Consider the following 27,697-nt stretch of genomic DNA (forward strand, 5'->3'; position numbering starts at 1 on the left):
GGTTTGAGCCCTGGGTCCCTGGTTTGCTCACTGGGGTTCTTTGCCTCTAAGTCAGAGGTGATAACATGTAATAGTAGAAGAGGTTGCCATAAGGGATGAAAGAGAATTGCATCCCAAACTCTTAGCCCAGCACTAGGAGTGCTCAATGCAGCTCAGCTCTTACAATGGAGTTAAAAATCTGAGTTAAGCAATCAGTTTGCCTAAAATCCAAACTACAATGAGGTATCATCTCATACTCGTCAGAACAGCCATCATCAAAAAGTCTACAAATAACAAATGCTGGAGAGGGTGTGGAGAAAAGGGAACCCTCCTGCACTGTTGGTGGGAATGTAAACTGGTGCAGCATCTATGGAGAACAGTACGGAGGTTCCTTCAAAAACTAAAAATAGAGCTACCATATGATCCGGCAATCCCACTTCTGGGGGTATAGCTGGAGAAAACTCTAATTTGCAAAGATACACGCACCCCTATGTTCATAGCAGCACTATTTACAACAGGCAAGACATGGAAACAACCAAATGTCCATCAACAGGTGGATGGATAAAGATGATGTGATATATATATCTATATATCTATATCTATACACACACAATGGAATATTCCTCAGCCATAAAAAAGAATGAAATAATGCCATTTGCAGCAACATGGATGGACCTAGAGATGATCATGCTACGTGAATTCAGAAAGAGAAAGACAAATAAAGAGAAAGAGAATTCAGAAAGAGAAAGACAAGATATTGCTTACATGTGGAATCTAAAAAAATAATACAAATGAATTTATTTACAAAACAGAAACAGACTCACAGACATAGAAAACAAACTAATGGTTACCAAAGGGGAAGAGGTGGGGAGGGATAAATTAGGAATTTGAGATTAAAAGATACACACTAGTATATATAAAATAGATAAGGAACAAGGACCTACTGTATAGCACAGGGAGCTATATTCAATATCTTGGAATAACCTGTAATGGAAAAGAATCTGAAAACGTGTATATATATGTGTGTGTATATGTGTGTATATATATATATATACACACACACACACACATACACACGCACATTGTAAATCAACTATACTTCAATAAAAAATTTTAAAAAATCAGCTTGCCTGATGGAAGCCTTGCTATTTCAGCAGATCTGTCTTTTTTCTTCTACAAGGTAGGTCGACTCAGGCAAAACGTGGAAGCAAAATGCTTTGATGTCCCTATTCACCCTTTTGGAAACATCGAGCTCATTAAGGAAAGAAAATATCTCCTGAGGCAGCCACCCACCATGAATAATTAAGGAAGACCGTCCACCTACTCAATGTAATTCCAGGGAACGCAGGAAACCCTAAAAAGTTCCCTTAAAACTACTTTAGCTAAGTCCTTCCTGTGATCAACAGGTGAATGGTGGAAGTCAAATATTCCCATGGAGGCTAGGATTTTAAGATAAATGAGAGTTTCTAATTGCAGCAGCTGGTGGTGGCTATGACTCTCCCTGGGGCATGGGAAATGCTAGGCGTTGCTCCAGAAAGCGAGCTTTACCCTATGTTCCGAGGCTCTCCTGAATCAGTTACTGAGTGGGATAGAGAAATTCTGCCATCATTGATTAACCCTGGAAAGGCAATTCTTTGTTTAGCTTATGTGGGATTAGAAGCGTAATCAACACGCCAAACATCAGGACATATCTATCAACAAGCACATAGATTAATGTCTCCAGCTGGAAGCAATGTCCATGGAATGTAGGTAAACTCGGTCTTGTGCTTCTTCCCAAAATTAATGGTCAAGATTTCCAAAACACCAGTCGTGGTCCTCTCCATCACATGGAGCTCAAGGGATCCCACAGATGGGACATTTGAAAGCATATGGGTTACCTACAGTATAAAATCAAGTTCAAAAGCTTACACATCAGGGCTTCCCTGGTGGCGCAGTGGTTGAGAGTCCGCCTGCCGATGCAGGGGACACAGGTTCGTGCCCCGGTCTGGGAAGATCCCACATGCCGCGGAGTGGCTGGGCCCGGGAGCCATGGCTGCTGAGTCTGTGCGTCCGGAGCCTGCGCTCCGCAACGGGAGAGGCCACAGCAGTGAGAGGCCCACGTACCACAAAAACAAAACAAAACAAAAACAAAACCAAAAAAAACCGTACACATCAAAGGGAAAAATAATATATGACCAAAAAAGATTGGATTATTTATTTGCAATGCATAAGATACAAAAATGATGTGCTGGCTTGTGGGGGATACGTGGGGGAGAGCTGGTGTTGTCTGTTCAGAAGCTTTGCATTTGTTATTTGATTCGAGGGTATTTTCAGACAGTAGCAAGTGAAATATTGTAATAAATAAACAGAAGATGAGGTGTTTTGCCCTACTATACTTGGATCTAATGCAAAGGTTGCACAAAATATAGTCTGAGACTCACTCAGGCCGCCCAGACAGGAGGTCCGAGGAAGCATTGAAAATGAAACTCTTGCAGGATGGTTTTAGGACCTAGGAGTTGGGAGCAAGAGGCTGCTACACGCACTGCATTTCCACATCCTGAGTGATGAGACCAGGGTGGCCTCCACATCCGCTAAAATCTGAGCAAGAGGGACCTCCCTGGTGGCGCAGTGGTTAAGACTCTGCGCTCCCAATGCAGGGGGCCCGGGTTCAATCTCTGGTCAGGGAACTAGATCCCACATGCATGCTGCAACATGCATGCTGCAAGAGTTCACATGCCATAACTAAGGAGCCCGCATGCCGCAAATAAGGAACCCACCTGCCACAACTAAGGAGTCGGTGAGGCAGAACTAAGGGGCATGCCTGCTGCAACTAAGACCCAGTACAACCAAATAAATAAATAAATATTAAAAACAACAACAACAACAACGTGCAGGAGAGGAGAGGCTCCGACCATGTCAGGAGCCCTTTCTGCTGAACACAGGCACACCTGCCGCAAGCTTGTGATGCAGGAGTCCTGGAACCTTCCTGTCCGAAGGCCCTCGATAAAAGGCTAAATCCTTCCCTGGCAGCCACGGTGAAACAGACATCAACACACCCATCGCCACATCCTGTGTGTTTCCTATTCAACCAGATTCACCCACGTCCATTGATTTTGGGATCATCCTCTTACCACGTCACTCACTTTCCCATCTCCTAAGTGCATGCAGAAGAACTTCATTAGAAACACGTTTAGAAGCTATTCCTAATCATTTTCCAAATAGTGACAGAAAAGTAAGCAAATGTGATAGTAAGGAACTGATTAGGCTACTTTATGCATTTTTTCATTCTTCTGCATGACCAAAATAATAATCAAGACCTTGTATGTAGAATATAGGTTCCGTAGCATGTTCTTATTATATATCAGTGTCCTTCAAATTTTGACAAGCTTATTTGTCACCTTGGGAACCATGCTAAAATATATATATTTTTAATGATTTGATCAACATTTGTTTAATGCTTTTTTTTTAAAGTATACTTAATTTACAACATTGTATTAGTTTCAAGTGTACAGCAAGTGACTGAGTTATATATATATATATATATATTTTAAAATTATTTTCCATTCTAGGTTATTACAAGATATTGAGTAGAGCTCCCTTGTCTCTACAGTAGGTCCTTGTTTATCTATTTTATATTTAGTAGTGTGTGTATGTTAATCCCAAACTCCTAATTTATCTCCCCTGCCCCACCTAAAATGAAGATTCTGATTCAGTAAGTTTGGGGTGAGGTCTGAGAACCTGAGTTTCTTAAAAGCTCCTAAATGATGCCTATCTGAGGAGCATACTTTTAGAAGAGAGTTTCCCTGTGACGACACGTTTAATACCTGCTGACATATAATAAAAGGAGAGGGTTGGCCTTTTACAGATTTCAAGAATTACACCAGGAATGAGATTTGAGTTGCAGACCACTGAACACATAACTTTTATACCTGGTAACTAAACACAGTAAATAGAGAATTAGGATTATTAGGGTAACTAAGAAACAGGAAGCTGTAAGACAGAAATGTTGCCTATGTATGGATGACCCTTCCCTGATTTCGCTTCACTTCCTTCTTGGGTTTCCTGTGCGAGTTCATACTGTTTCCAGGAAACGCATCCTTATTTGGTGTGGTACCTGGTTGTTATGGTAATGCTGTGGTTTCCTGCATAAAGCCCATCTTTGACCTCATCGCATCACAGCTGTAATGTGTGATGGTACCTCCTGCTCTGGCATCTGCTCTCAACCATCTGGGATGCTTTCGTGGCTCTGCTCAGCTGATCTTCTCCAATTAACACTAAATTATAAGTGTTTTTCTTCCAGGGTGTTGCATTTGCTGGAGAGAATCTGAATAACTCTAAATAGCCCTCATTGTCACCAAGCACACCAGCGCTTTCCTGCACATACACAAGTGTCCCCGTTCCGTGCAGTGGCATTGCACACGTGCGTCTGGGGGAAAACCAGAGTCGGTGTGCCTGTGAGTCAGAGGAAGGCTTCGTGGTCGGTGTGTGGGGTCAGCGCTTCCCCAGGGTGACAAGCATCACAATGGGCTGGCTGACCTGGGCAGCGGATAACCAGACCAGCAGGGAATCGTTTGACAGGACAGTGCTAGGAGTGAACACAGGTCTCCCCACTCTCGATGCAGCTGTGCCCCTCTATTTGCTGGACTTCACTGTCTCGCAGAAAAGAAAGCTTGCAGCTCCTTTGCTCTCTGGAATGACCACAGGTTGAACTTGCCGTGGGAGGTTATCCGGGCTTTGTGATGGAGAACGACGCTGCCTGCACGCCCATGGGGCCATTTCTGTGATGGAAGCCAGTGAAAAGCTCTAGAAAGAGATCGGCCAGAACTTCTCCAGCAGTAAGAGGGATCACCTCACACTTCCCGCCTGAGCTGGGCTGTGAGCAGAGAATGTCCAGAGACGACGGACGGTGAATGATCCCGGAAACCGAGCCCTTCAGAGCGCTCTTATTTTATGACGCTCTCCTACACCATCCATACCCATTTTCAGTTTCGGGACTAGATTGTTTTTTGTTTTTTGCATTGGATTTGATCGTCTATGAAGCTGAAGATACAAAATGGAAAATTATGCTTTCCTTTGCAGAAACCTTGTGCATTAATCACAGATTCAAACCCGGACACACTGACTAACACCCTACCAAGCTCCTCTCTTATGTTTGGTTCCGAATCCAAGGGGCCTCCAGTCTGCCAGCCTGCGGCTCCCCTGAAACGTCCGTCTAGCTCTGGGGTGATGCGTTGACTTTATGGGGAGAGCTCAAGCTCTTAGAAGCAGTTTAGGCCTGCCCGCAAGATCCTAAACACCGAAGCTACGGACAGAAGCGCTCTTTCGGAAGTGTGAAGTGTCCAAAGGGAACATTTCAAATAGAAGGTGAAATACTACTAATGATATAAAAACCCACAAGATGGTCCAAATAGATGTCTCCTTTCCCATCGTAGACTTTTTTCTCCTCTATGATTTTTCTATTCAGTGTAATGGCCTCATACACACATTTTAAGCAAAGACGCTTTAACCGTCTGTGAAAGGGAGAGTGAGAGTAACAGTAACAGTAATAATAAGAATAGCAGCTAGCATTTATTGAGCACTTCTTGCATGCCAGACGCCACGCTGACTACTGTAAATACATGACATCATTTCATCTGATTGGTTAAGTCAACTAATTCCAGCAGGTGCCATCCATCTCCTCAGGGGGATTTGCTGCATTTGACATTCTGACGAGCCCTCCCTGGGTCAGGGCTCAAAAGCAACAGGTATTCAAACTACTTCTGACCCCACGTTTTGACCTCACCTTTCAAATATATATATACTGGTCCTCAGTGGAATATCATTTGAACGTTGCTTTAACCCCATCTCCCAAATCCTAATTTACCTTTTCTCACTCTGCCTAGAAATATCTAACTAGCAAATTAAATGTGCTAATTGGAAGAGGTTGAAGGTGGAGGAAGTATTATCCGAAACACCCCTGTGATACCCACATCTACATCCTCCTGTGCACCTGCTGTTTAATTTCCAAGGCAGACGTGTCTAAAGTGTACAAGGCAAACTCAAGAACACAGGAACGGAGGGACCCCTAGGATACAGAAGCTGCATGAAAACCACTGGAGGCCATTGGTCTAAACAGGCTTGTCTTTCTTTTCCTTTTTTCTTTTTAAATTATTATTTATTTACTTATTTATTTGGGGCTGCGTTGGGACTTTGTTGCTGCGCGCGGGCTTTCTCTAGTGGCGGCGAGTGGGGGCTACTCTTTGTTGCCGTGTGTAGGCTTCTCATTGGTGGCTTCTCTACTTGTGGAGCACGGGCTCTGGGCACGCGGGCTTCAGTAGTTGTGGCACGCAGTCTTCAGTAGTTGTGGCTCGCGGGCTCTAGAGCGCAGGCTCAGTAGCTGTGGTGCACAGGCTTAGTTGCTCTGCGGCATGCGGGATCTTCCCGGACCAGGGCTCAAACCCGTGTCCCCTGCATTGGCAGGCGGATTCTTAACCACTGCGCCACCAGGGAAGTCCTCGTACATTTTTTTGATGATGGCCATTCTGACCGGTGTGAGGTGATACCTCATTGTAGTTTTGATTTGCATTTCTCTAATAATTAGTGATGTTGAGCATTTTTCATGTGCCTCTTGGACATCTGTATGTCTTCTTTGGTGAAATGTCTATTTAGGTCTTCCACCCATTTTTTAATTGGGTTGTTTTTTGATATTGAGCTGCAGCTGGAGAAGAGACAAACCTACTGTCTCAATTAATCCAACAAACCAGAAATCCTTCCAGGCTCCTGAGAAGCAGTGTAGCCTAGTGGTGGCTGCGCAAATCTTACACAAGTCATTCACCTTTCTCAGACTTCACTTTCTCACCTGCAATGGTGACGAAAATCTTGCACAGCACAGCTGTGGGGAGTGAACTAAACAACCCGTGGCAGATGTTAAATAAGTGACTAGGATATACCAAAGGCTTTTAGAGTTTAGCTACTGTGAGTCAATAAATGTTTACTGTTGTTGTTGTTTTGTAACCAGAAATTTTATTAATCCTGTTTGAATTGATTGTGCAACTTCATTCCTCAATAACTTAGGGTACTATCTTCTTTAGGGAAATGATTTACGAAAGAGTGTTAAAAACTACTCGCTTTAATTTGAGAGGTAAATTCAAGGTAAAATAATATACATCCCAGGCCCGAGAACGTGAAATTAAGCTTCGGGGTTTGCAAAAATGGTAACGTGGTTATAGAGTTTATGAAACCCAGAGGTTAGTGATATATAAGATAAATTTATTTAGAGAATGAAAATCAATGTTCTACACAATGAATTTCCAACTAAATCTTACAGCGAAAAGTCTGGACCAGCAGACCTGCACTGGTCCTGTTCCAGCGCTCTCTCCCCACCCGAACTGCCCTCCCCTTCACGCTTGCATCTCTAAGCTGAGGTTGCAAAAACTTCTTTCTGCAGAAAATTTACTATTTTGTCACAAATACAGATTCACTGGAAACTCACACAGGAAGGGAAGAGAACTTCCCTTATATAGAAACTTCCCGTTCTATATATAGAAAACATATATTATATACATTTCCTTTATTCTTGCTGCCCTATCATTGGATTTTCTGATACCCCGATTTACATTAAGCTCTCCAGATGTGCGTACCTGATGCACACATATAAAATCAAGAATAGGTTAATGGAGAAAACAATTGCACTTTGGAAGATAAAGATTCATCTGCGAGAGCAAAGCATTGAAAATTAATGCAGTTGATACAGATGGTGAACAGGCAGATGAAAAGATGCTCAACACTGCTAATTATTAGAGAAATGCAAATCAAAACTACAATGAGGTATCACCTCACACTGGCCAGGATGGTCATCATTAAAAAGTCTACAAATAACAAATGCTGGAGAGGGTGCAGAGAGAAGAGAACCCTCTTGCACTGTTGGCGGGCATGTAAATTGATACAGCCACTATGGAGAACAGTATGGAGTTTCCTTAAAAACAGAGTTGCCAAATGATCCTGAAATCCCTCTCCTGGGCAGATTTCCAGACAAAACTATAATTCAAAAAGATACATGCACGCCAGTGTTCATTGCAGCACTATTTACAATAGCCAAGACATGGAAGCCACCTAAATGTCCATTGACAGAGGAATGGATAAAGGAGATGTGGCACATATATGCAATGGAATATTAGCCATAAAAAAGAAGGAAGTAACGCCATTCGCAGCAACATGCATGGACCTAGAGATTGTCATACCACGTGAAGTAAGTCACTTATATGTGGAATCTACAAAAATGACACAAATGAATATATCCACAAAACAGAAACAGAGTCACACAGAGAACAGACTTGTGGTTGCCAAAGGGGAAGGGGGTGTGGGAGGGATGGATTGGGAGTTTGGGATTAGCAGATGCAAACTAGTATACATAGAATGGATAAACAAGGACCTACTGTAGAGCACAGGGAACTGTATTCAATCTCCTGTGATAAACTATAATGGAAAAGAAAACAAAAAAGAATATATATATATATATATATATATGAATCACTTTGCAGAAATTAACACAACATTGTAAATCAACTATACTTCAATAAAAGATAAATAAATAAGTAAATACATAAAATGGATGCCGTTGAGAGCAGAGCCCAGGACTCACTACAGCAAGTAAGGGATGTGTCACCTTGGTGGACAAATGGATGGGGCAGGGGTCACGGAGGAATAGAGCAGAAAAGAACTTCAACACCGCCACCTATACAAGCGCGGTGAAGGGGGCCAATTAAATGGCTCTACTCTCTATGTCCCCTGTGGCCATAACGTGCCTTTGTCTTAACCACACTTTCTTACATTGCCTCTAGGTTAGGATTCCATTTCTCTCCTCTTTAAAAAGATCCATGTAAAGAAGCCCAATAAACATGGTGGAGGGGTTCATGGTCAGTGGGCACGGGGTTCAAGTATCAGACTTCAGGAGGCAGCCCAAGTGTGTAGAAGTCTGATTCTGCCGTGTAGGCAGCGTCGGAGACTTAATAGGGTTTGCAGGGTTGATCTGCAGTGGTTAAGCAGCCGTCGACCTGGAGATCATTCTTCTCCCTCCTAAAACAAGGGCAAGCCCTCCAGCCTCTCCCTAGGCTGCTTTAAGAGCAGAATGAGTTTAAGAGCAGAATGAGTTCTGCTTTAAGAGCAGAACTGATGCCAATCAGCAGATGGGTGACCCTTTAGGCAGTGTGCACGGGAAGATCAGACCCTGACCAGTGACCTCACCTCCGGCACCACGTAGACCTGCCAAGCAGCAAATGAAGGAGAGAGAAAGACAAATGTATATCGCGCTTTGGATTAGGAAATGCTCCACATGGGACTCTAGGGAGACTGTGAACAGAGGGGTTGAGCATCTTTCTCCCGTGAGAATAAAGACCCTACCCCAGGAGATGGCCATTCTGAGGATGGGCATCCCGGCACGTGGCATGACATGCAAAACAAGGTCACGCACAACAGAGCTCCGGATGACAGCAAGTGGAGGCCCCCTGCGTAGCCACATGAGCTAAGGGACTTCCTGGCTTGTGTGGGGTGAGGAGGGGAAGGACACGTGTAGCACACGATTTGTAGTTCCGTGCATCGCCCTCACGCACACACACACACATGCAGGTGGGTGTGTATTCGACCCTGGGAGCCGTCAGCACTCACAGAACCTGTGCTTGTCCTAAGTCTGTTTATACTGCCCTGGTCACAGGTTCCCTTTCTTTTTAAAACAATTTTTAAAATTTATTTAATTTTTAAGTGAACTTTTTCTTTTGAGATAATTATAAATTCATAGGCGATTGTAAGAAATGATACAAAGAGATCCACGGTAAAGTATTTAGTTTCCCCCAATGGTAACATCTTACAAAACTCTAGTAGAATATCACAATTAGGATACTGACATTGATACAGTCAATGTCAACGGACAAGGTTTCCATCAGCGTAAGGATCTATGGTTGCACTTTCATAGCTACATTCACTTCCCTCTGGCCACTACCCTTTCCATAGTCCTTGGCATCCCGTCCATTTTTATAATTTTGTCATTTCAAGAATGTTACATAAATGTAATCACGCAGTAGGTAACCTTTTTAGACTGTTTTTTTTTTTTTCGTTCAGCATAATCCCCTTGAGATTCATCCAGGTTGTGGGTATCACAAGTTCATTCCTTTTTTCATGCTGGTATGGATGTACCATTGTTTGTTTATAGGTTGTTTCCAGTTCAGGGCTGTTACAGGCAAAAATGCTATAGGCATTTATGTAAAGATTTTTGTCTAAAGATATATTTTTGTTTCTCTGGGATAATGGCTCAGGAGTGCAATTGCTGGGTTAATGGTTGATATATGTTTAGAATTTTTTAAAGAGATACCACACTGTTTTTCAGAGCGGACAGGTTCCCTTTCTTTCGCCCCAGTTGAACGGACTGCTTCCTCCTCAGCCAATGATGTCTGAGCCAGCCTCGCTCCGGTGCAGAACAGCTGTTTCGTACAGAAGCATCCCCGAATGGGGATGAGGTGTCCAAGAATGGAAGCAGCTACGCTACCGGCATCTATGGTCATTCCTTCTGTTTCAAAATAAACAGCAATGCCCTTTCCTTTCTCCTCTTCCCCTTAGCTTAACTGCAAAGCAGCACCAAGCAAAACCCAAATGCCAAGTTGTAGAGACAAAGCAAAGTGACTTTTCTCCAAGTCAGTGCTCAAAGCTGCCAAGATTGTCCCAGACGCTTATTTCTTGTAGGTTTCCGTCATCCTAATGCATGGCTTGTTTACTTGCTAAAAATCAGATGCATAAATGCATTTATAAGGTGGCTGTTACCGATGAAATCTCGCAGGCAGGCGACGGGGGTGTCAACAGAGTTATCTGACGGGCAATTCTGCCTTCAAATGATCGAAGTTAAAAGTGAAAATGCTGTAAGCTTGTCACTTTTGCTCTCTTCTGGCTATTGTCTTACTTTAGAATGAAAAAATACCGTGACAACACTGCTCCTTCTCTAACGATTTTCTATGAACTGGGAATGTGAACGCGTTGCCAAAGGCCCATTTTGCCAGGAGATCATGGAGCTGAATGTCACTGAGTGTTGGCTTTAAAAGTTAAGTAACTGAGAAACATGCACATTTTTCTGTAAATTAGAGCCGATGGGTGCATCTGCTGTCAGTGACCTTAATAAATGAAATTTTCTGTTAAGGGCAGCAAACACCCAGCAAACTCCAGAAACCACAGAGCTTTGCTCTGTTTTAGTTTTTTTGCATCAGTGGTATCTGGGGTACCCAACGGACAAGGATCCATTTTGGTTGGAGAAAGAGTTTGTTTAGGGATGTATGCTACTTGATGACCTGGCTTTGCTTTTTCTCTACTGGTTGGGAGCAAATCAAATGACTTATAGAGTCCTCCGTAAAGAGACTTTCCTTCCCAAATGCTTCCATCCTAAGGTAACTGAAAAGCATAAAGTCGTAACTGCCCCCATCCCAGGGCTACGGCCGCCATATTGAGAGATGCAGCCAAGTGGGTCAGCCCAGAAACCACCTGCAAACACACACAGTTATCTCCCCACAGACTCAGTCAGTGGCCCTGAATTCCTGATCCACAGGGTTTCTTGGAGATGCCGCTCCTTCAGCCTGTATGCAGAGTCATGTTCCAGCGATCTCAGATGGCAAAGACTACAGAAAGATGCTATTGATGTAATAGGGAAGAACCTCTGTATTCTATTACAAGTTCATCACTGAAGGGATGGTGCCTATGTACCTAATGGCCCATCTCTGGGGACCCTGTGTTCCAGGTCATGAGCATGAAGCTAAAATACCTTTGCTTAGCTCACAGGAGACATCCTGACCAGGTCCCCCTGTGAACGACTGCAAGAAGGAAGAAATGAACACATCCCCTCCAGAGGCTGACCAGCACCAGAAAATGTTTGACTTTACTCCCTCCCCTTTTAGGGTAAAAGAAGCCTGAATTCTAACTTGGGGAAGATGAGTCTTTGGGACACTAGGCCACCACCTTCTTGGTCTGCTGGCTTTCTGAATAAAGTCGCTACCCCTTGCCCCAGTAACTCATCTCTCTATTTATCGGCGTGCTGTGCGGTGAGCTCTATGAGCTTGAACTCGGTCACATTTACTCCATTTGCTCATGGCTACACGTCAAACCAACAGGATGTCACAAGACTGGCACCCGCGACATCAAAGGCCATTTGCTCCCCTTCCCACCAAAAAAGACTAAGAAAGTATAGCTCGAGGAGAGGTGGTGAAGTGCAGACACACAGGGAAAGCTGTGTGTGTAGCTGTCATAATCCTAACGGACATCTATAGCGTTCTTAACACATCCTGGACAGTTTCCAAGATGGCCCAGCAAGAGAGGCAGTGTTTTTTTCTTGCCAAGTTTTTCTTTTTAAATTTTTTTTTTTATTGAAGTATAGTTGAATTACAATGTTGTGTTGATTACTGGTGTACAGCAAAGTAACTCAGTTATACATATTCATATTCTTTTCCATTACGGTTTATGTTAAGCTTTCCAGATGTACATACAACATATACCAGTTTGCAACTGGACAGGCAATGTTAGCATCCCATTTCACAAATGAGGAAATAGAGGTCCAACCAGAGAGGTAACCTGCCCCGGTTTACCCAGGTTTGGAGCAGGTGGGGTGGAACCTCGGGCCTCTGGTCCCAAAGTCCATTCCCTTCCCTGACAGGCCCACTGCCGTCAAGATGCGGAAGCCACGCCTCACGACGACATCTGTCACAATAACACTATGTGGGGTGTCACAGCATGGACCTGCATCAAAATTCTGCCTCTGCCACTCGCCAGCTATGAGAGCTTGCTGGGACAAGCCGGTTCCACCTGTGTGCCTTGGTTTGCACATCTGTAAAATGGGGTAATGCAGCCCCCACCTCACAGGACTACGTGGGAATTGCTACGGAGGCACGGCACCTGGAGAGAGTAAGTGGCAGGCGACGGAAGATGCACATGCTTACTATTGGGAGAATCAGTATTGCGAGGGAGCCAGGTGGTGGCGGTGTGACAACAGGACGAAGTCTGAAGACGCAGTGAAAACCACAAGGGCCAGGACTAGAGGCAGGAACACAACACCAAACGTCTCACTGAACACAGCCAAGAGCAACTCCATCCCTAACAGCCTTTTTTTAAAAAAAATTAACTTAATTTTTTAAAATTGGGGTATAGTGGTTTTACAACGTTGTGTTAGTTTTTACTGTACAGTGGAGTTCCCTGTGTTACACAGCAGGTTCTCATTAGTTATCTATTTTATACATATTAGTGTATATATGGCCATCCCAATCTCCCAATTCATTCCACCCCTGCTTTCCCCCGCTTTGGTGTCTACATGTTTGTTCTCTACGTCTGTGTCTCTATTTCTGCCTTGCAAACTGGTTCATCTGTACCGTTTTTCCAGATGCCACAAATATGTGTTAATGTACGATATTTGTTTTTCTCTTTCTGACTTACTTCACTCTGTAGGACAGTCTCTAGGTCCATCCACGTCTCTACAAATGACCCAGTTTCCTTCCTTTTTATGGCTGCGTAATATTCCATTGTATATATGTGCCACATCTTCTTCATCCATTCATCTGTCGATGGGCCTTTAGGTTGCTTCCATGTTCTGGCTATTGTAAATAGTGCTGTAGTGAACCTTGGGGTGCATGTGTCTTTTTGAATTATGGTTTTCTCTGGGTATATCCTAACAGCCTTTTGAGAACTGTCTTACCTGGAAGAAAGGGCTCAGCTCATGAATTGCCTGCCTTTGTTGAAACCGCACACTCAGAAACATGGTTATAAATGTCTTCCAACAATCCCGTATTTTTTTCCATCTTCTAAAAGTAAAAATCGATACAGCTTTCACTCTGTTTTTTTGAGGATTCTAGAAACAGGATGAATGTGCGTCCTAACTCTCTTTGCAAAGGTGACCCATCTAGAAGGAACATGACCAATTCAGGACCATCAGGGGAAGGCAGAGCAGGACCCCTGGCATGCACCTTGAGCTTTGGATGCAGGTGGGATCCGCACAGGTGAGGGCAAGTGGAAACATGGCACCTGCCAAACTGCTCCCTCCTCACTGCCCGCAAAGACATTTAGGAGCAGAGCAGGGACCTCCCTTTGGGGATATTTGGGGATAACCTCTCCCCTGCACGATCTGAAGGCTTTGTGACCCCGGCCAGGTGGGACAGTAACACCAACGAGAAACAGGTAGTGGAAGGGGTGTGGCTGCCATCCCTGTCTGCCCTAAGATGCTTGACACCAACCCCCGGGGGTGTCAGGACAGGTGTGAGCCGATCCCCATGTCCACTCATAGGGTAGACCTTCCTTGTCAATTGTCCCGTGCTGTTCCCCATGGGAGGAGATCCCCTAACTACAGACACCTGATATACAGTGGCTGTAAGGACTCCACTGTTGTGAAATGCACAGAGACCTGAAGAAAGGGCCTGACCTGTTGCCTGCTGCCCAGAGGCAAGGTACAGCATCGGGCCACAAACACCCATGTTACTCAAGTTCTGCAAGGTCCCACACCAGCCAGGCAGGCTACCCAACCAAGACCAATACCTATAATAATGGACAAATGACATTTCATGGGGACACACACACACACACACACACACACACACACACACACACACACACTCACACTCACACTCACACACACACATTCCTCTCCAAAGATTAAACACCTAACTGTTAAGCATGAGACCATAAACATAATGGGAGGAAATATAAGACACATGCTATATAATTTGGTGGGTAGAGAAAGCCCTTTTTAGCCAGTTATCAATCCCCAAAGTCATGAAAGAAAGGCAGTCAAATCTGACCATGGGAGTTCATCACAAAAGACTCTATAAATAAAATGAAACTACAAACAAAAAAGCAGGAAAAATATTTGCAACATACAAGTAAAATATTCATGTCCTTAATATGTAAAAAGCCCATATAAATCAACAAGAAGAAGACCCACAATCCAACAGAAAAGTGGCCAAAAAATATGAACAGGGGATTCTTAGGAGAAAAAAATACAACCCTGGACTAAAATGTAGTCTCAACTTCACATGCAGCAGAAAGGGAAATTTAAGTAGTGAAAGAGTATTTTCCACCTGACAAACTTACAAGTAAAAATATTGGGTTGGCCAGAAAGTTCGTTCGGGTTTCCATAAGATGTTATGGGAAAACCCCAGCGAACTTTCTGGCCAACCCAATACTTTCAGAATCACACTGTTAGAATCATAATTCTAGAGTTGGTAAGATTATGAGGAAATTAGCATTCTCATAGATCCTCAGTGGGTGTCCCACTGTTGCAGGAAAAACAAGGGTAAGACATTTTACTCAGTCGCTACTAACACTCAATTTTTAAAGACTGTTTGATCCAGCATTTTAATTTTGGGAATTTTTTTCTTTAAAAAAATGCTCCAACAAGTTCATGTAGAGATACAGAGAAGAATAATCATGACAGCATTGCTTGAAACAGAAAAACAAAAATTTGGTGGGAACTCAGATGTCCCTCCCAGGGGATTGATTAAGTAAACCATAGTCTAAGAGAGAGGACATCAAGATTGAAATGCTGATATTGAAAAATGCCTAAGTATATATAGGTAAGTGGAAAATGAAAGTTGCAAAACAGTGTATAGAGTTTGTATAAGACACTCTCAATAATAAGGATTGCATCTTAGTCTTATATAGCACTGGCAACATATAAGACAGGAAAGCTATGGAGTGATCCATGAACGAGGTTACCTAATAAGGGTGGGGTCACATGGGGCGATCCCTTTCTCTTGCTTGTGTCTGCATTACTTGGTTTTGCATAACATGGGTGACGTTGGACATCAGAAAAAGCGTTACATCTAGTGAGGAGAACATTCAACTTAAAAAAAAAATACAGATGACACTGACAACAATTTAAAAACTTTTTTTCTCTTACAAAAGGGTATATGAGATGCAGGTAGACAGGGCCCTCAGAACTCTGCTCTTGAATTCTGTGGAGCCCAGAACAAAAGGGTGACCTCATCCCGATACACGACAGCCCCTGCAGGAATAGAAAACTGCCCCAAAGTAGCGGCACAGAAGAAAGCATGATTCCGGGCTGGTCAGCGATCTTTCACACCCACTGTGTCCGCCAACCCATGCTCTGTAATTCACAAAGAACTCCTGAAACATACACTTCAGAAATTGTCAACAATGGGAAATCTTGGCATAAGAGATTTGATTTTCATGTATCGTAAATTCATTTCCTTCAAAGCTGCAAGGAGTATGAACCTCAATAAACATATATTCCATATTACTCAGCCATCAAAAAGAATGAAATAATGCCATTTGCAGCAGCATGGCTAGACCTAGAGATGATCATACGAAGTGAAGTAAGTCAGACAGAGAAAGACAAACACCATATGATGTCACTTATATGTGGAATCTAAAATATGACACAAATGAACTTATCTACAAAACAGAAACAGACTCACAGACACACAGACTTGTGGTTGCCAAGGGGGAGGGGGTGGGGGAGGGATGGCTTGGGAGGTTGGGATTAGCAGGTGCAAACTATTATATATATATATATATATATATATACATATATATGATAGATAACAAGGTCCTACTGTAGAGCACAGAACAGGGAACTATATTCAATATCCTATGATAAACCATCACGGAAAAGAATATGAAAAAGAATATATATATATATGCATAACTGAGTCACTTTGCTGTACAGCAGAAATTAACACAGCATTGTAAATCAACTCTACTTCAATAAAATTTAAAAAATAAATGTATATTCCAGTAACAATACCCCATATACTATTTGCAGAAGCCCTGCATTTTGAAAGTTCACAGTAAGCTCTCCCAAACAGCCTAAGAGCACATCTTCTTAACTTTTTGGTACATGTCCTGAAACTTATTGTCTATCTTTGTTAATTGAGCATAGTAGTTTTTTTTTTTTTAATCCTGTCTTTTTATTAAATAGATTTGACAATCGTGGAAAGAGAAGGATGTGTAGGTGGGTCTGTATTAGTCACTCCTTTACACGTACAGGTTGTCATCATTTCCTGTTCAATGTTTTCTTCAAGTTTCAAAACTTCGTTATGTATCTTGCATTCAGGTAAACAGTGGTCTGCAATGGAAAGGATTTCATTTCTCTCCTGTCTAGATCTGCTTGAATGAAAAAGCTGTTCATTAGGCAGAGGTTTTTGTAATACCAGACCCTGTCAAAAGTCCCAGGGATGACGCTGTCTGCAGGCTCTGTTTTCTGATTATCTCGGTAACCAGGGATTACGGTGATAGCACTGGAGGTCATAATTCATCTGATTCAGAGCTAAACTGCCGTCCCAAGCATATAGCTAAGATTTGATAGTCTGGAATAAACTGGTGCATTTCCCTTTTAAAAAATTCAATTTCCACTTTGGGGAATTAGCATCTCACGGAAGTTATTGAATTAAGCAAATTTTACAAACTCATGCATTTTTTAAGGTGTGTTATTAAGGATGCAGTTGAAGAGAAAATGCAAAAGGACAAGTGTAAACACACACATACACACATACACTCGCTCTGTCTCCCAGACGACTTAAAATTTTTTCAAAATTCCAAAAGGGAATTTTCAATGAAGGAAAGCACCAGTGAGAAAATAAGATCCAGTTTGTTGCTTGAGTTGAGTTTTAATAATTGTGTCACTGATGGCTTGGGATTCAGAAGAAGTGTTGGCTGAATATTTAAAATACACTTTGTAAGCTAAACTGAGAAGTATGGTTAGCAGGGGCGACTTCGTGAAAAATTCAGCTGCTGGAGCTCCTTACCATATCATCCTTGGAGGATGGGGCTTGTGAAAATGTACTGACCCCACTTGATAAACGACAACAGTATTTTTGTTGTTTGATTAAAAAAAGAAAACGGACCTCTTGAGGAATCAATACGGGACGGCATATGTAACTTTCAAAAACGTTGCCCTCTTTTGGTACAAACTATTAGGTATAAAATAAGCTATAAGAATGAACAACACAGGGAATATAGCCAATATTTTATAATAACTGTAAGTGGAGTATAACATTAAAAATGGTGAATCACTATACTGTACACCTGTAACATAATATTTTACTTCAACTGTACTTCAATACAAAAATTTAAAAAATAAAAAATATAATAAGATGCCCTCTTTGACGCATTAACAAAGTTTTTTTGGGGGGGTGGTTTTATTTTTTGGAAATCGTAATGCTAGCAATTTGTGGTGAGCTGATACTACAAATGGGTACAACTCATTTCTTCTGATACTTATCTTTTTTATCAATTTCTTTGTATGAGCTCTTTCTGTATCACATAGATTTTCTTTTCATTTTACATAGATGTCGCAAAGGCTTTTTAATCGATTTTGGTCTGGCTAGCTTCTTCTTTTGACATCAGGAAATAAGAGATTTTGTCATTAAATCTAGCAATCTTTTCCTTTAAGTTTGTCCCAGTTTATCCTTCCCCCGACCCTTTCCCCTTTGATAAGCATAGTTTGTCTTCTACGTCTGTGAGTCTGTTTCTCTTTTGTACATAGATTCATTTAGTTTTTAGATTCCACATATAAGTGGTACCATGCAATACTTGTCTTTCTCTGCATGACTTACTTCACTTAGTGTGATCATCTCTAGGTCCATCCATGTTGCTGCAAATGGCATTATTTCATTCTTTTTTATGGCTGAGTAATATTCCATTGTATACATGTACCACATGTTCCTTATCCATTCATCTGTCGATGGACATTTAGGTTGTTTCCACATTCTGGCTACTGTAAATAGTGCTGCAATGAACACAGGGGTACATGTGCCTTTTCGAATTATGATTTTCTCTGGACATATACTCAGGAGTGGGATGGCTGGATCACATGGCAAAAAATAGTTTTAGTTTTTTAAGGAGCCTCCACACTGTTCTCCACAGTGGCTGCACTAATTTACATTCCCACCAACAGTATAGGAGGGTTCCCTTTTCTGCACACCCTCTCCACCATTTATAGACTTTCTGACGATGGCCAGATGGCCATTCTGACTCATTGTGGTTATTTGAATTTCTCTAATAATTAGCTACGTTGAGCATCCCTTCATGCAGAGCATATTTTAAAACAAAAATGCAAATTAAAAAAAAAAACAAACACATTTAAGAATTGCCACCACCTCCAACCTCCGCTGCAGAAGACTGGGCAATACACGTGCTTTCCTTCAGAAGCTTAAGAGTTTTATGACGGAACGCTCCACGTTCTGGTTCCTATGGCCTCAAAGTGCACCCCCAGCACTGCTCACGACCTTGGGCCCAAAGGCTACAAAGTGACAACGATCCACCTGTTTCGAGCACCCAGCTCTCAGTACCGCCTCTACGTCCCTGAGATGACAGATGGGGCTTTGCTGCACGGGGCTGGGAGCTTTTAGAGCACATGGACCACCCCTGTTCCTCCCTGAAACCTCTTAAACACTGGGACCTTCCACTGGTGACCCAGCCCTGAAATAATTTCCAAGTCTCGATTGTGACTGTCTAACTCATGAAACTGCAAGTTCAGCTCCTGAACACGTGGTCCCTAATGACTCGGCATTTCTCCCTGTAAAGTCCACCGTTAGCCCTCCAGCCCCCCACCCAGCCATAAACTGCCAAGGTCCCCATCTATGGTGTATCCCTGTCACCCCAAAGGTGCCCGCTGAACACCCTGGCTTCCCAGTTACTTCATCTCTTGACGTGAGACGACTGCATCCCAGTCTGTCACTCGTCATCCTAAATATATGCCGCAGGGACCTCCCTGGTGGTCCAGTGGTCAAGACTCCGCGTTTCCACTGCAGGGGGCACGGGTTCCATCCCTGGTCGGGGAACTAAGATCCCGAATGCCATGCTGTGCGGCCAAAAAAAACCGAAATACATGCCATGGATCTGGGAACAGCTGGAATTGTTCTACTCCTGAAATGTAAACACTTTCACCTTGTCCTAGCCTGCCGACACCTTTCCTACCATCCGATTTGGACCTCCAACCTGTCACCTCCCAAGCCACCAGTCCCCTTCCTTCTCCCTTCCCCTCCCCTACTCTGCCAGCCCAGTCGCTCTCCTGACGACCACCCAACTCTCACGTCCAGTCGTGTTTTGTGGTATACCCCGGCAAAATCTCAGTCATCCGTCAACTCCTTGTCCCTTCTCTCTGTCCCTGCATCGGACTGGAAATCACTCAGTCCCCACATAGGGATGCCAACACTCAAATCACAGTCTCCAAACAGCTGAGCTAGACACAGTCTGATAAGTCATCCCTGTGTTCGAGTTCCTCTGTGCTTCTTCAAAAGGAATATCCATGAAACTAACACAACATTGTAACTCAACTACACTTCAGTTAAAAGAAAAGGAATATCCAACCTCACTGACCGCCAGCTCCTCAAAGATCCCTCGCTTTGCAATCTGATGCAATCCTGAAGTTCACGGTCGCTGAATGCACTGCTGCCTTTTCACCTCTTCCTTACATGATGTCTCAGAAGTCCTGGTTGGCGCTAATCCTCCTTCCTTGAGATGCTCCTCACCCCTGAGAGCCATGACCCTACTTCTCCTCGTCGTTATTCTCATCCTCTGGCTGTTCTTTCGTTGTTCTTTTGGGGATTCCTCCTGTTTTGCCCTTCCTTTGAATGCCTACCTGCCCTTCCATTTTCAGGATGCCTCAGACACAAGCACATGATTTTCACTTTTTTAATTGGAGTAGAGTTGCTTTACAATGTTGTGCTAGTTTCTACTGTACAGCAAAGTGAATCAGCTCTACGTTTACAAATGTCACCTCTTTTTTGGATTTCCTTCTCATTTAGGTCACCTCAGAGCACTGAGTAGAGTTCCCTGTGCTCTACAGTAGGTTCTCATGAGTGAGCTATTTTATACATAGTAGTGTATATATGTCAGTCCCAATCTCCCAAGTCATCCCACCCCACCCTTCCCCCCTTGGTGTCCATACATTTGTTCTCTATGTCTGCGTCTCTATTCTTGCCCTGCAAATAGGTTCATCTGTACCATGTTTCTAGACTCCACAGATATGCATTAATATATGATATTTGTTTTTCTCTTTCTGACTTACTTCATTCTGTATGACAGTCTCTAGGTCCACCCACGTCTCTACAAATGACCCAGTTCTGTTCCTTTTTACGGCTGAGTACAGATTTTCACGTTTTAAAGAAGGTCTCATTTATCAAGAATGAGAGCATTTTAAAAATTCAAGATGGAAAAGTGATGTATTGAATCCCAAGCGAAACACACAACCTTACAGCTCAGATGACACTCTCGATGGAACAGAAGAAGGACGAAGAATATCGACATTGCGATGTTAGTTCTCGAGAACTAGAAACAGGGAGGTGGGTTTTGAAACTTTTATCCTGGATTAAGATGGAGATACAACTTGAGTCACGAGGTGCTCGACTGCTTTGAATATTCTTGCAAAGTCATTGAATCCACTGCCACACGTTTTGGACCAGTATCCACATGTGTAAGAAAAAGCCATGCTTTCCTAGCAATTCCAGCACCACAGTCAGGGCCTTACAACTTACAGGCACCTGCTCCCCGTGAGTTGACCTTGAAAAATTACTTACTGGGTACCTACTATGGGCCTGGTCTATAGCATTCTAAAGAAGATGTCTTCTACAGAAACTCAACCAGAGCACTTTTGCCTGAGTAAATGCACCTGCCACTGAGGGGTTATTCACCGTACACTGCATTTCAGACTCCAACAACTATTTTAATCCAAGAGTTTTAGAAACAGTCTGTTTTTAAATGGATCGTTCCTTAGACCTATGTCCCATAAGCCAAACGCTGGTTAGAATTCTGCTGTATGTTTGAGGGACCTGGACCAATCCCTAAGCCTTCTTATTTTCAGAGTTTCCTTGGGTTTCTCGAGGTTCTTGGGACCATCCTGATCTCCTGCTAAATGAGGCTTTCCAATGTATTCTCCATCTGTCAAGACAGATTTGACGTGTGGCCAAGAAAGCTCTGTGGCACATGGCTTACTACACGGCACGTATGGAAAAGGATTCATTCTGTACCATCCCCCCAGCTCGCCTTTCATGAATTCATCCATTATTTTTCCTTCCGCTGGGTTCACTGTTCCATTCCTGTACCCACAGACAGTGGTGCTGCCCAGAGCCCCAACGGGAGAATCACTAGCTGGAGAAACTGAGGTTGCCTTATCAGACACGGCCCGTAGGGATGCTGGATCACAGACCCAAAGCAATTGACAACCAAACGCCTGAAGACTTCCGGGGTCCCACTAAGAAGGTTGGTGTTCCTTCCACGTAAGAAAAAGACTTAGTGTTTTTGTTTGAAAAAAAGAATCTCACGTAAGCCACGGGGTCTCAACCCTTAGAAGTGGCAGGAATTTTTTTTTAATTGAAAGGTTTGAAGTCAGAGATTTATTTTTATGTTCACCTCATTGTTCTCAACTTGCATTCAACTTGCATTCTCTTTGTAGGTTACAGAATTTGCCAGTCTCATCCTGAGCAAAATTAAAGCCCATCGCAGGCAAATTCCACCTGAGCCCCTGTGAGCGCTGTAACGGGGACACGTCACAGATAACAAACCACTGGCGGGAACCACTTCCATCCCTCCACCCACTCCCTCTGCCCCCCACCCATTCACAGGTCTCTGGTAGATGTCATTACAACAGATAGAATGACACGCACCCGCCCCCCTCCCCCCAAAGAAAAAATACGTGGAGTGCATTGGAAAACACTTGATTTTACCCATTTGTTCCTCCCCCAAAGCTCTGCTGCTTGAGAAGCTGAAAATCAGACTCGGCAATAGAGCCCCGACTGCCCAAAGGCTTCACCCGTAAGTGTGCCCTGCTGAAATGGTGAGGCCGGCCACTGGTCACATACGGAGACCCTTCCCCTTCGAAACCACTCGAGCGTTATCTGCACCTCCCTCGGGACACTCATTCATTCCTTTCTGCTCTGGGCTATTACAAGATCAACTGGAAGAATCTTAAATCCCTTAGGAGCCCCTAAATTCTCTTAAGCCAAGGTCTCATCATCATTGCATTCTCCCTCAAAAAAAAAAAAAAAAAAAAAACAATGCTAGGCACACAAATGGCATCTACTAGAGGTGATGAATGAAGGAACCGGCTCTTTCCCTGTGACATACCGTCGACTGTAAACCACTCTGATGCAGCAGGAATGCTGCCCTGATTGTTGACAGCACGAAGGGAGGGGACACCTGTGAAGCCCCAGACCAGGTGCAGGGCACACACTTCGTAGGCGGTGGCTGTGAGTATTAGAACATTGCGCACCCCTCGAACTGCATGGCAGTATTCGAGTTCCAGGATTCCAGTGACCCCTGCCAGCTTTTACCGTGAGCTCCACGTCATAGACCTTACACCACATCTGTGCAGCCAGTCCTTCCTGCGTCATGATAACAGGACAAGCTACAGCGATCACACAGGTAAGAATAAGGCCACCCAGCACCATGATATGGGGTGAGATTGGCCATGGCGGACAATTAAGTAAGAAAGGTTCTTTTTATGAGTTTGTCTTTACAGGTACAGAGAAACCCACAGTGCGGAAAGTTATGCCGCATATAACGATGTTGCCTCCAAACATTTAGAAAGAAAATGCGCTGAAGGACAGAGACATGCCCTCTCTGGGTAACATCTTGTAGCTCAGCTGCCCATGGTACTAGCAGCGTTTCTTTTTAAGCCAATACTCTCATGTCATTTTATTACATAATTATCCAGAGTGCTACAGTCCCCTTCTGTGTGACAATAAAAGGCTCATTTTGGAAAGAAGGACTATTCCTCCAAATGCTCAGAGGTATTTGTAAAACAACAGAAACATCCTGAGAAATGAATGTAATGGCTTAAGGGAAGGATTTTTATTTTTTGGCAAAAAAAAGAACACAATCATCTATTAATATGATATCAGGGTCTAATGCAGATCTCGAAGATTAAAAAACATTCTCTGTTTTATTCAAGAGGGACCAGTAGCAGGAAAACATTGGAACTTAGACTTTTTTAATGAGTCAGGGTAGGCATATGTACTGCTCTAATAAAAATTAATCAGTAGGTGTGATGACACCAGCATGACTTTGCTTGCCAGCCAACAAACGTCAGAGAGGTGTACACGAAACCTGTTACGCTAACATATAATGCTCATTAAAGAGATAAAATATTCTACTGACTCACACTACAAAGTACTCTAGTGATTTACACTACTACGGTGTGGAAAATGGATACTAATTTACATGTACCGTTTTAAGAATGAAAAATGAAAGAAGGCAGGCTTGTATGGGTGTATGTCAAAGCCCTAAGTATAATGAATTCTTCTTACGAATCTCATTAGGCAGGTTATTCTGGTTTTGTTTTTCCTAGTACGTATTCAGCATCTGTGCTCACTTCTGTTATCTGACAGCATCACAGACAAGGTTAGAAAAGAAAGAAACTTGGAAGTTACCTCGTCTGAATTCATCAGGCCCACAGGTTTAAGACATCTCTGAAGTTCACGGAGATAGTAACAGAAAGAGCTAGAAGCTAGAATAAGGGTACAGTCATCTTGTCCAAAAGACAGTGCTCCTTAGAAGATTTAAATGAAACAAAACTTGTTCTTGTCATTCCCAACGTTGGTGACCAAATCACGCTCAGTTTGCTTTTAATACAAACCAACCAAGAAACTCTGCGGCCATGTTCAAACACCTCCAAAACATCTCGATGAAAAAACTATCAATCCAGGGCATAAAAAGAAAAGGAAGGAAGAACAAGAGGGGCGGGGGGTGGGGGGAGGAAAGGAAAAGAAAGGAAATATGCAAAAATCTTAAGCAACCTGTTCACGGGTGCCATTTGCTCAATTTTGTCCAATTTTGTCCAGATGGAGTGAGCAACGTCACCATAAGAGACATCTCTGGGATAGATAGGAATTGAATGCAAAGTTCAGAACCCACTGATTTCCCATCCCTTTGCTTAACCCACATACTCTGGCTTCCTCCACACTCTGTGGAATAGACCCGAGACGGCTTAGCCGTGCAGAAGAAAGCACGGTCACCATGATCTCGCGTCCATGTGCAAGACACCGTTTAGAAAGGAAACCTCAGAAGGAAGGCTTCCCAGTACCTCTGAAAAACAGGCTACGTTTCTGAGAAATAGGGTAACCTGCTTAGGGAGAAGGGACACGGAGAGCAAGGCAATTCCTGCCGTCCTCACAGATGCAGCAAGAAGAACACAAGCTGCAGAAGAAGGAAACACAGCGGGGCTCACAGCAACCATGGAAGACTCCAGGGCTACTGCATGGAGACTCACCAAGGCCGTAGCCCATGGCGAGTCCTCTGCCTCCCGAATCTACCTTGTGCTGAACTTCGCTACAGACAAGGGGTTGTGCACATTGAATTGCTAAAAGGATTCAATTGCTAAAAGGATTAATGCTTTGATTCCTTTTCTTCGTTCATCTCTTTGATCACCAGCCCACAGACCCAGACTCCTCTTGCTGCTGTATCCATTGGTAAACACAAGCATGGACTCGGGGCTGAGATGCGTTTTGTATTCTGCTTACCTTTCACAGTTAGTGTTTTTGAAACACAAAAACAAAAAGCACGTGCTGTCTCTAAAGGCATCGGGGACATAGGTGGAAACTCAGAGGAAGTAAGATAGAAGCAGGATGCAAGAGGGAAGACATATGGGAACATATGTTTATGTATGACTGATTCACTTTGTTATAAAGCAGAAACTAACACACCATTGTAAAGCAATTATATGCCAATAAAGATGTTAAAAAAAAACTGATAATTAAAAAAAAAAAAAAGATAGAAGCAGGAAAAGCCTCAGTCACATTTGAAGGACAGACTGGAAGATAAAGGGACACATACCGACACTCCAATCCATTTCCTCGGCAGCATCTCCATAAGCGCCGTGTTTACTTTTGCCGGCAAAGTCCTTCGAAGAGAAGAGAGCCGTGTGCATGTGCAGGAAAGCCAGGACGAGCAAGAAAGGGGTCTTAGCGTTCCTGAAAAACAAAACCAAGACCCAAGAGCAAAATAAACATGTTGGCCACCGTTGCCGCTTGCTTGTTTTTTATTCTGAAAGTGAAAATGTTTATTCCCTTGGTTAAAAAAGATGGCATTTATAATTTTTCAGTCTCAAACGATAATATCAGATTCAGCATACTAACTGAGGAAAATTAAATCAGCTCCGACTTAATGGCAGTGAACTTTACAAAAATTTTTATTTTGTATCAGAATATTGTTGGTCAACAATGTTGTGTTAGTTTCGGGCATACAGCAAAGTGATTCGGTTATCCATATACCTGTATCTGTCGTTTTTCAAATTCTTTTCCCATTTAGGTTATTACAGGATACTGAGTAGAGTTCCCTGTGCTATACAGAAGGTCCTTGTTGGTTATCTCTTTTAAATATGGCAGTGTGTACGTGTCAATCCCAAACTCCCAATCTGTCTCTCCCTGCTACCCTTCCCCACTGGTGACCATAAGTTTGTTCTCTAAGTCTGTGAGTCTGCTTCTGTTCTGTAAATAAGTTCATTTGTATCAGTTTTTTAAGATTTCATGTATAAGCAGTATCATATAATATTTGTCTTTTTCTGACTTACTTCACTTAGTATGATAATCTCCAGGTCCATCCATGTTGCTGCAAATGGCATTATTTCATTCTTTTTAGTGGCTGAGTAGTATTCCATTGTATATATGTACCACAGCTTCCTCATCCATTCCCATATGTTCATAGCAGCACTATTCACAATAGCCAAGACATGGAAGCAACCTAAGTGTCCATCAACGAATGAATGGATAAAGAAGATATGGCCACCATTCTGATTAGGATCAACCTATGATTACACGATACAGTTTGAAAATTCAGAAAGCACCACTGAATGATGCCGAATACTGAATCTCTTATTTGGGGGATGGCAAGTCTCTCTCCATAGGTAATCATTGTACCCTCTACAGTTCAGCAGACTGATGTGCTATGTCCTTGAGATATTCTCCAAAGAGACAACTCAGAAAAAAAAATGTATTGGAGAATGACCTACTTTTTTCTTGAATTCTATTCTTTCCTCTCTCTCTGAAATTTATATGAATTGAAGCACCTACAAAACTGTATTCTTTCTGGAAAGCACACACGCGCGTGCGCACACGCTCCTACCTAGTAAGGACACTATCTTGAGTTGTCAGCTACTTAGATCCACAGTTCAAAGCCAGTTCAACTTTGTGTGCTGCCATGTTGCACACCTTCTCCTAGAGAACAAGTCTCCTGGCAGGAACACTCCACTGTCAATACTGAATTTTGGAAGTTGAATGGAACATCCTCTGAACTGGCCTCAATCTATACTTTAGTCGAGAGAGACGGATGGTATTGCAAAAGCTTTTCGTAGTTCAGAGTACACCTAAACCTAGTCTGGTGGAATTGTTGAGAAAGCACAGATGCTGGAGCATTGTAAGTCCCTGGAGCGTTAAAAGTCACTGTGCACATGTGGTCCTTGGGACAACTGCCTGGCAGCATGGTTACTGTAGGGAGGTCTGGGGGTTCACACCTGAGTCTGCTCAAAGGGATCAATTAGTCACATCACTTCCTCTTGACATCTAGTGGACCTCTGAGAAATGCACTCAGTTGCTGTGTTTCAGTTTCATGCAATAGCCTTCTCCTATACCTTATTCCAGGCGACCATCAGCAATTCCTTTCTGGCTAAAAGGGAATACTGAGTGAGTGCCCTTTTGAAGGCTATCAGGGCACAAATGAAGAAGGGAATGAATGCATTAACGGGTGAATGAACGTAATTTCTGATAAAGCATCTGCTGGTCTCCCCAAGGATCACTTA

General features: G+C 43.0%; 1 protein-coding gene across 1 annotated transcript in view; it reads right to left on the bottom strand.

Moving 5' to 3' along the window:
• Positions 1-27,697, bottom strand: part of STS (steroid sulfatase) — a 178,856-nt gene that overhangs the window by 43,307 nt on the left and 107,852 nt on the right. Inside the window, exon 7 of the mRNA XM_060138071.1 lies at positions 25,738-25,874. Coding sequence (XP_059994054.1) covers positions 25,738-25,874 — 137 coding nt within the window. The remainder of the gene's footprint in view (positions 1-25,737; positions 25,875-27,697) is intronic.

The sequence above is a fragment of the Lagenorhynchus albirostris genome, chromosome X, assembly GCF_949774975.1.
Source record: "Lagenorhynchus albirostris chromosome X, mLagAlb1.1, whole genome shotgun sequence".
Taxonomy (NCBI): Eukaryota; Metazoa; Chordata; class Mammalia; order Artiodactyla; family Delphinidae; genus Lagenorhynchus; species Lagenorhynchus albirostris.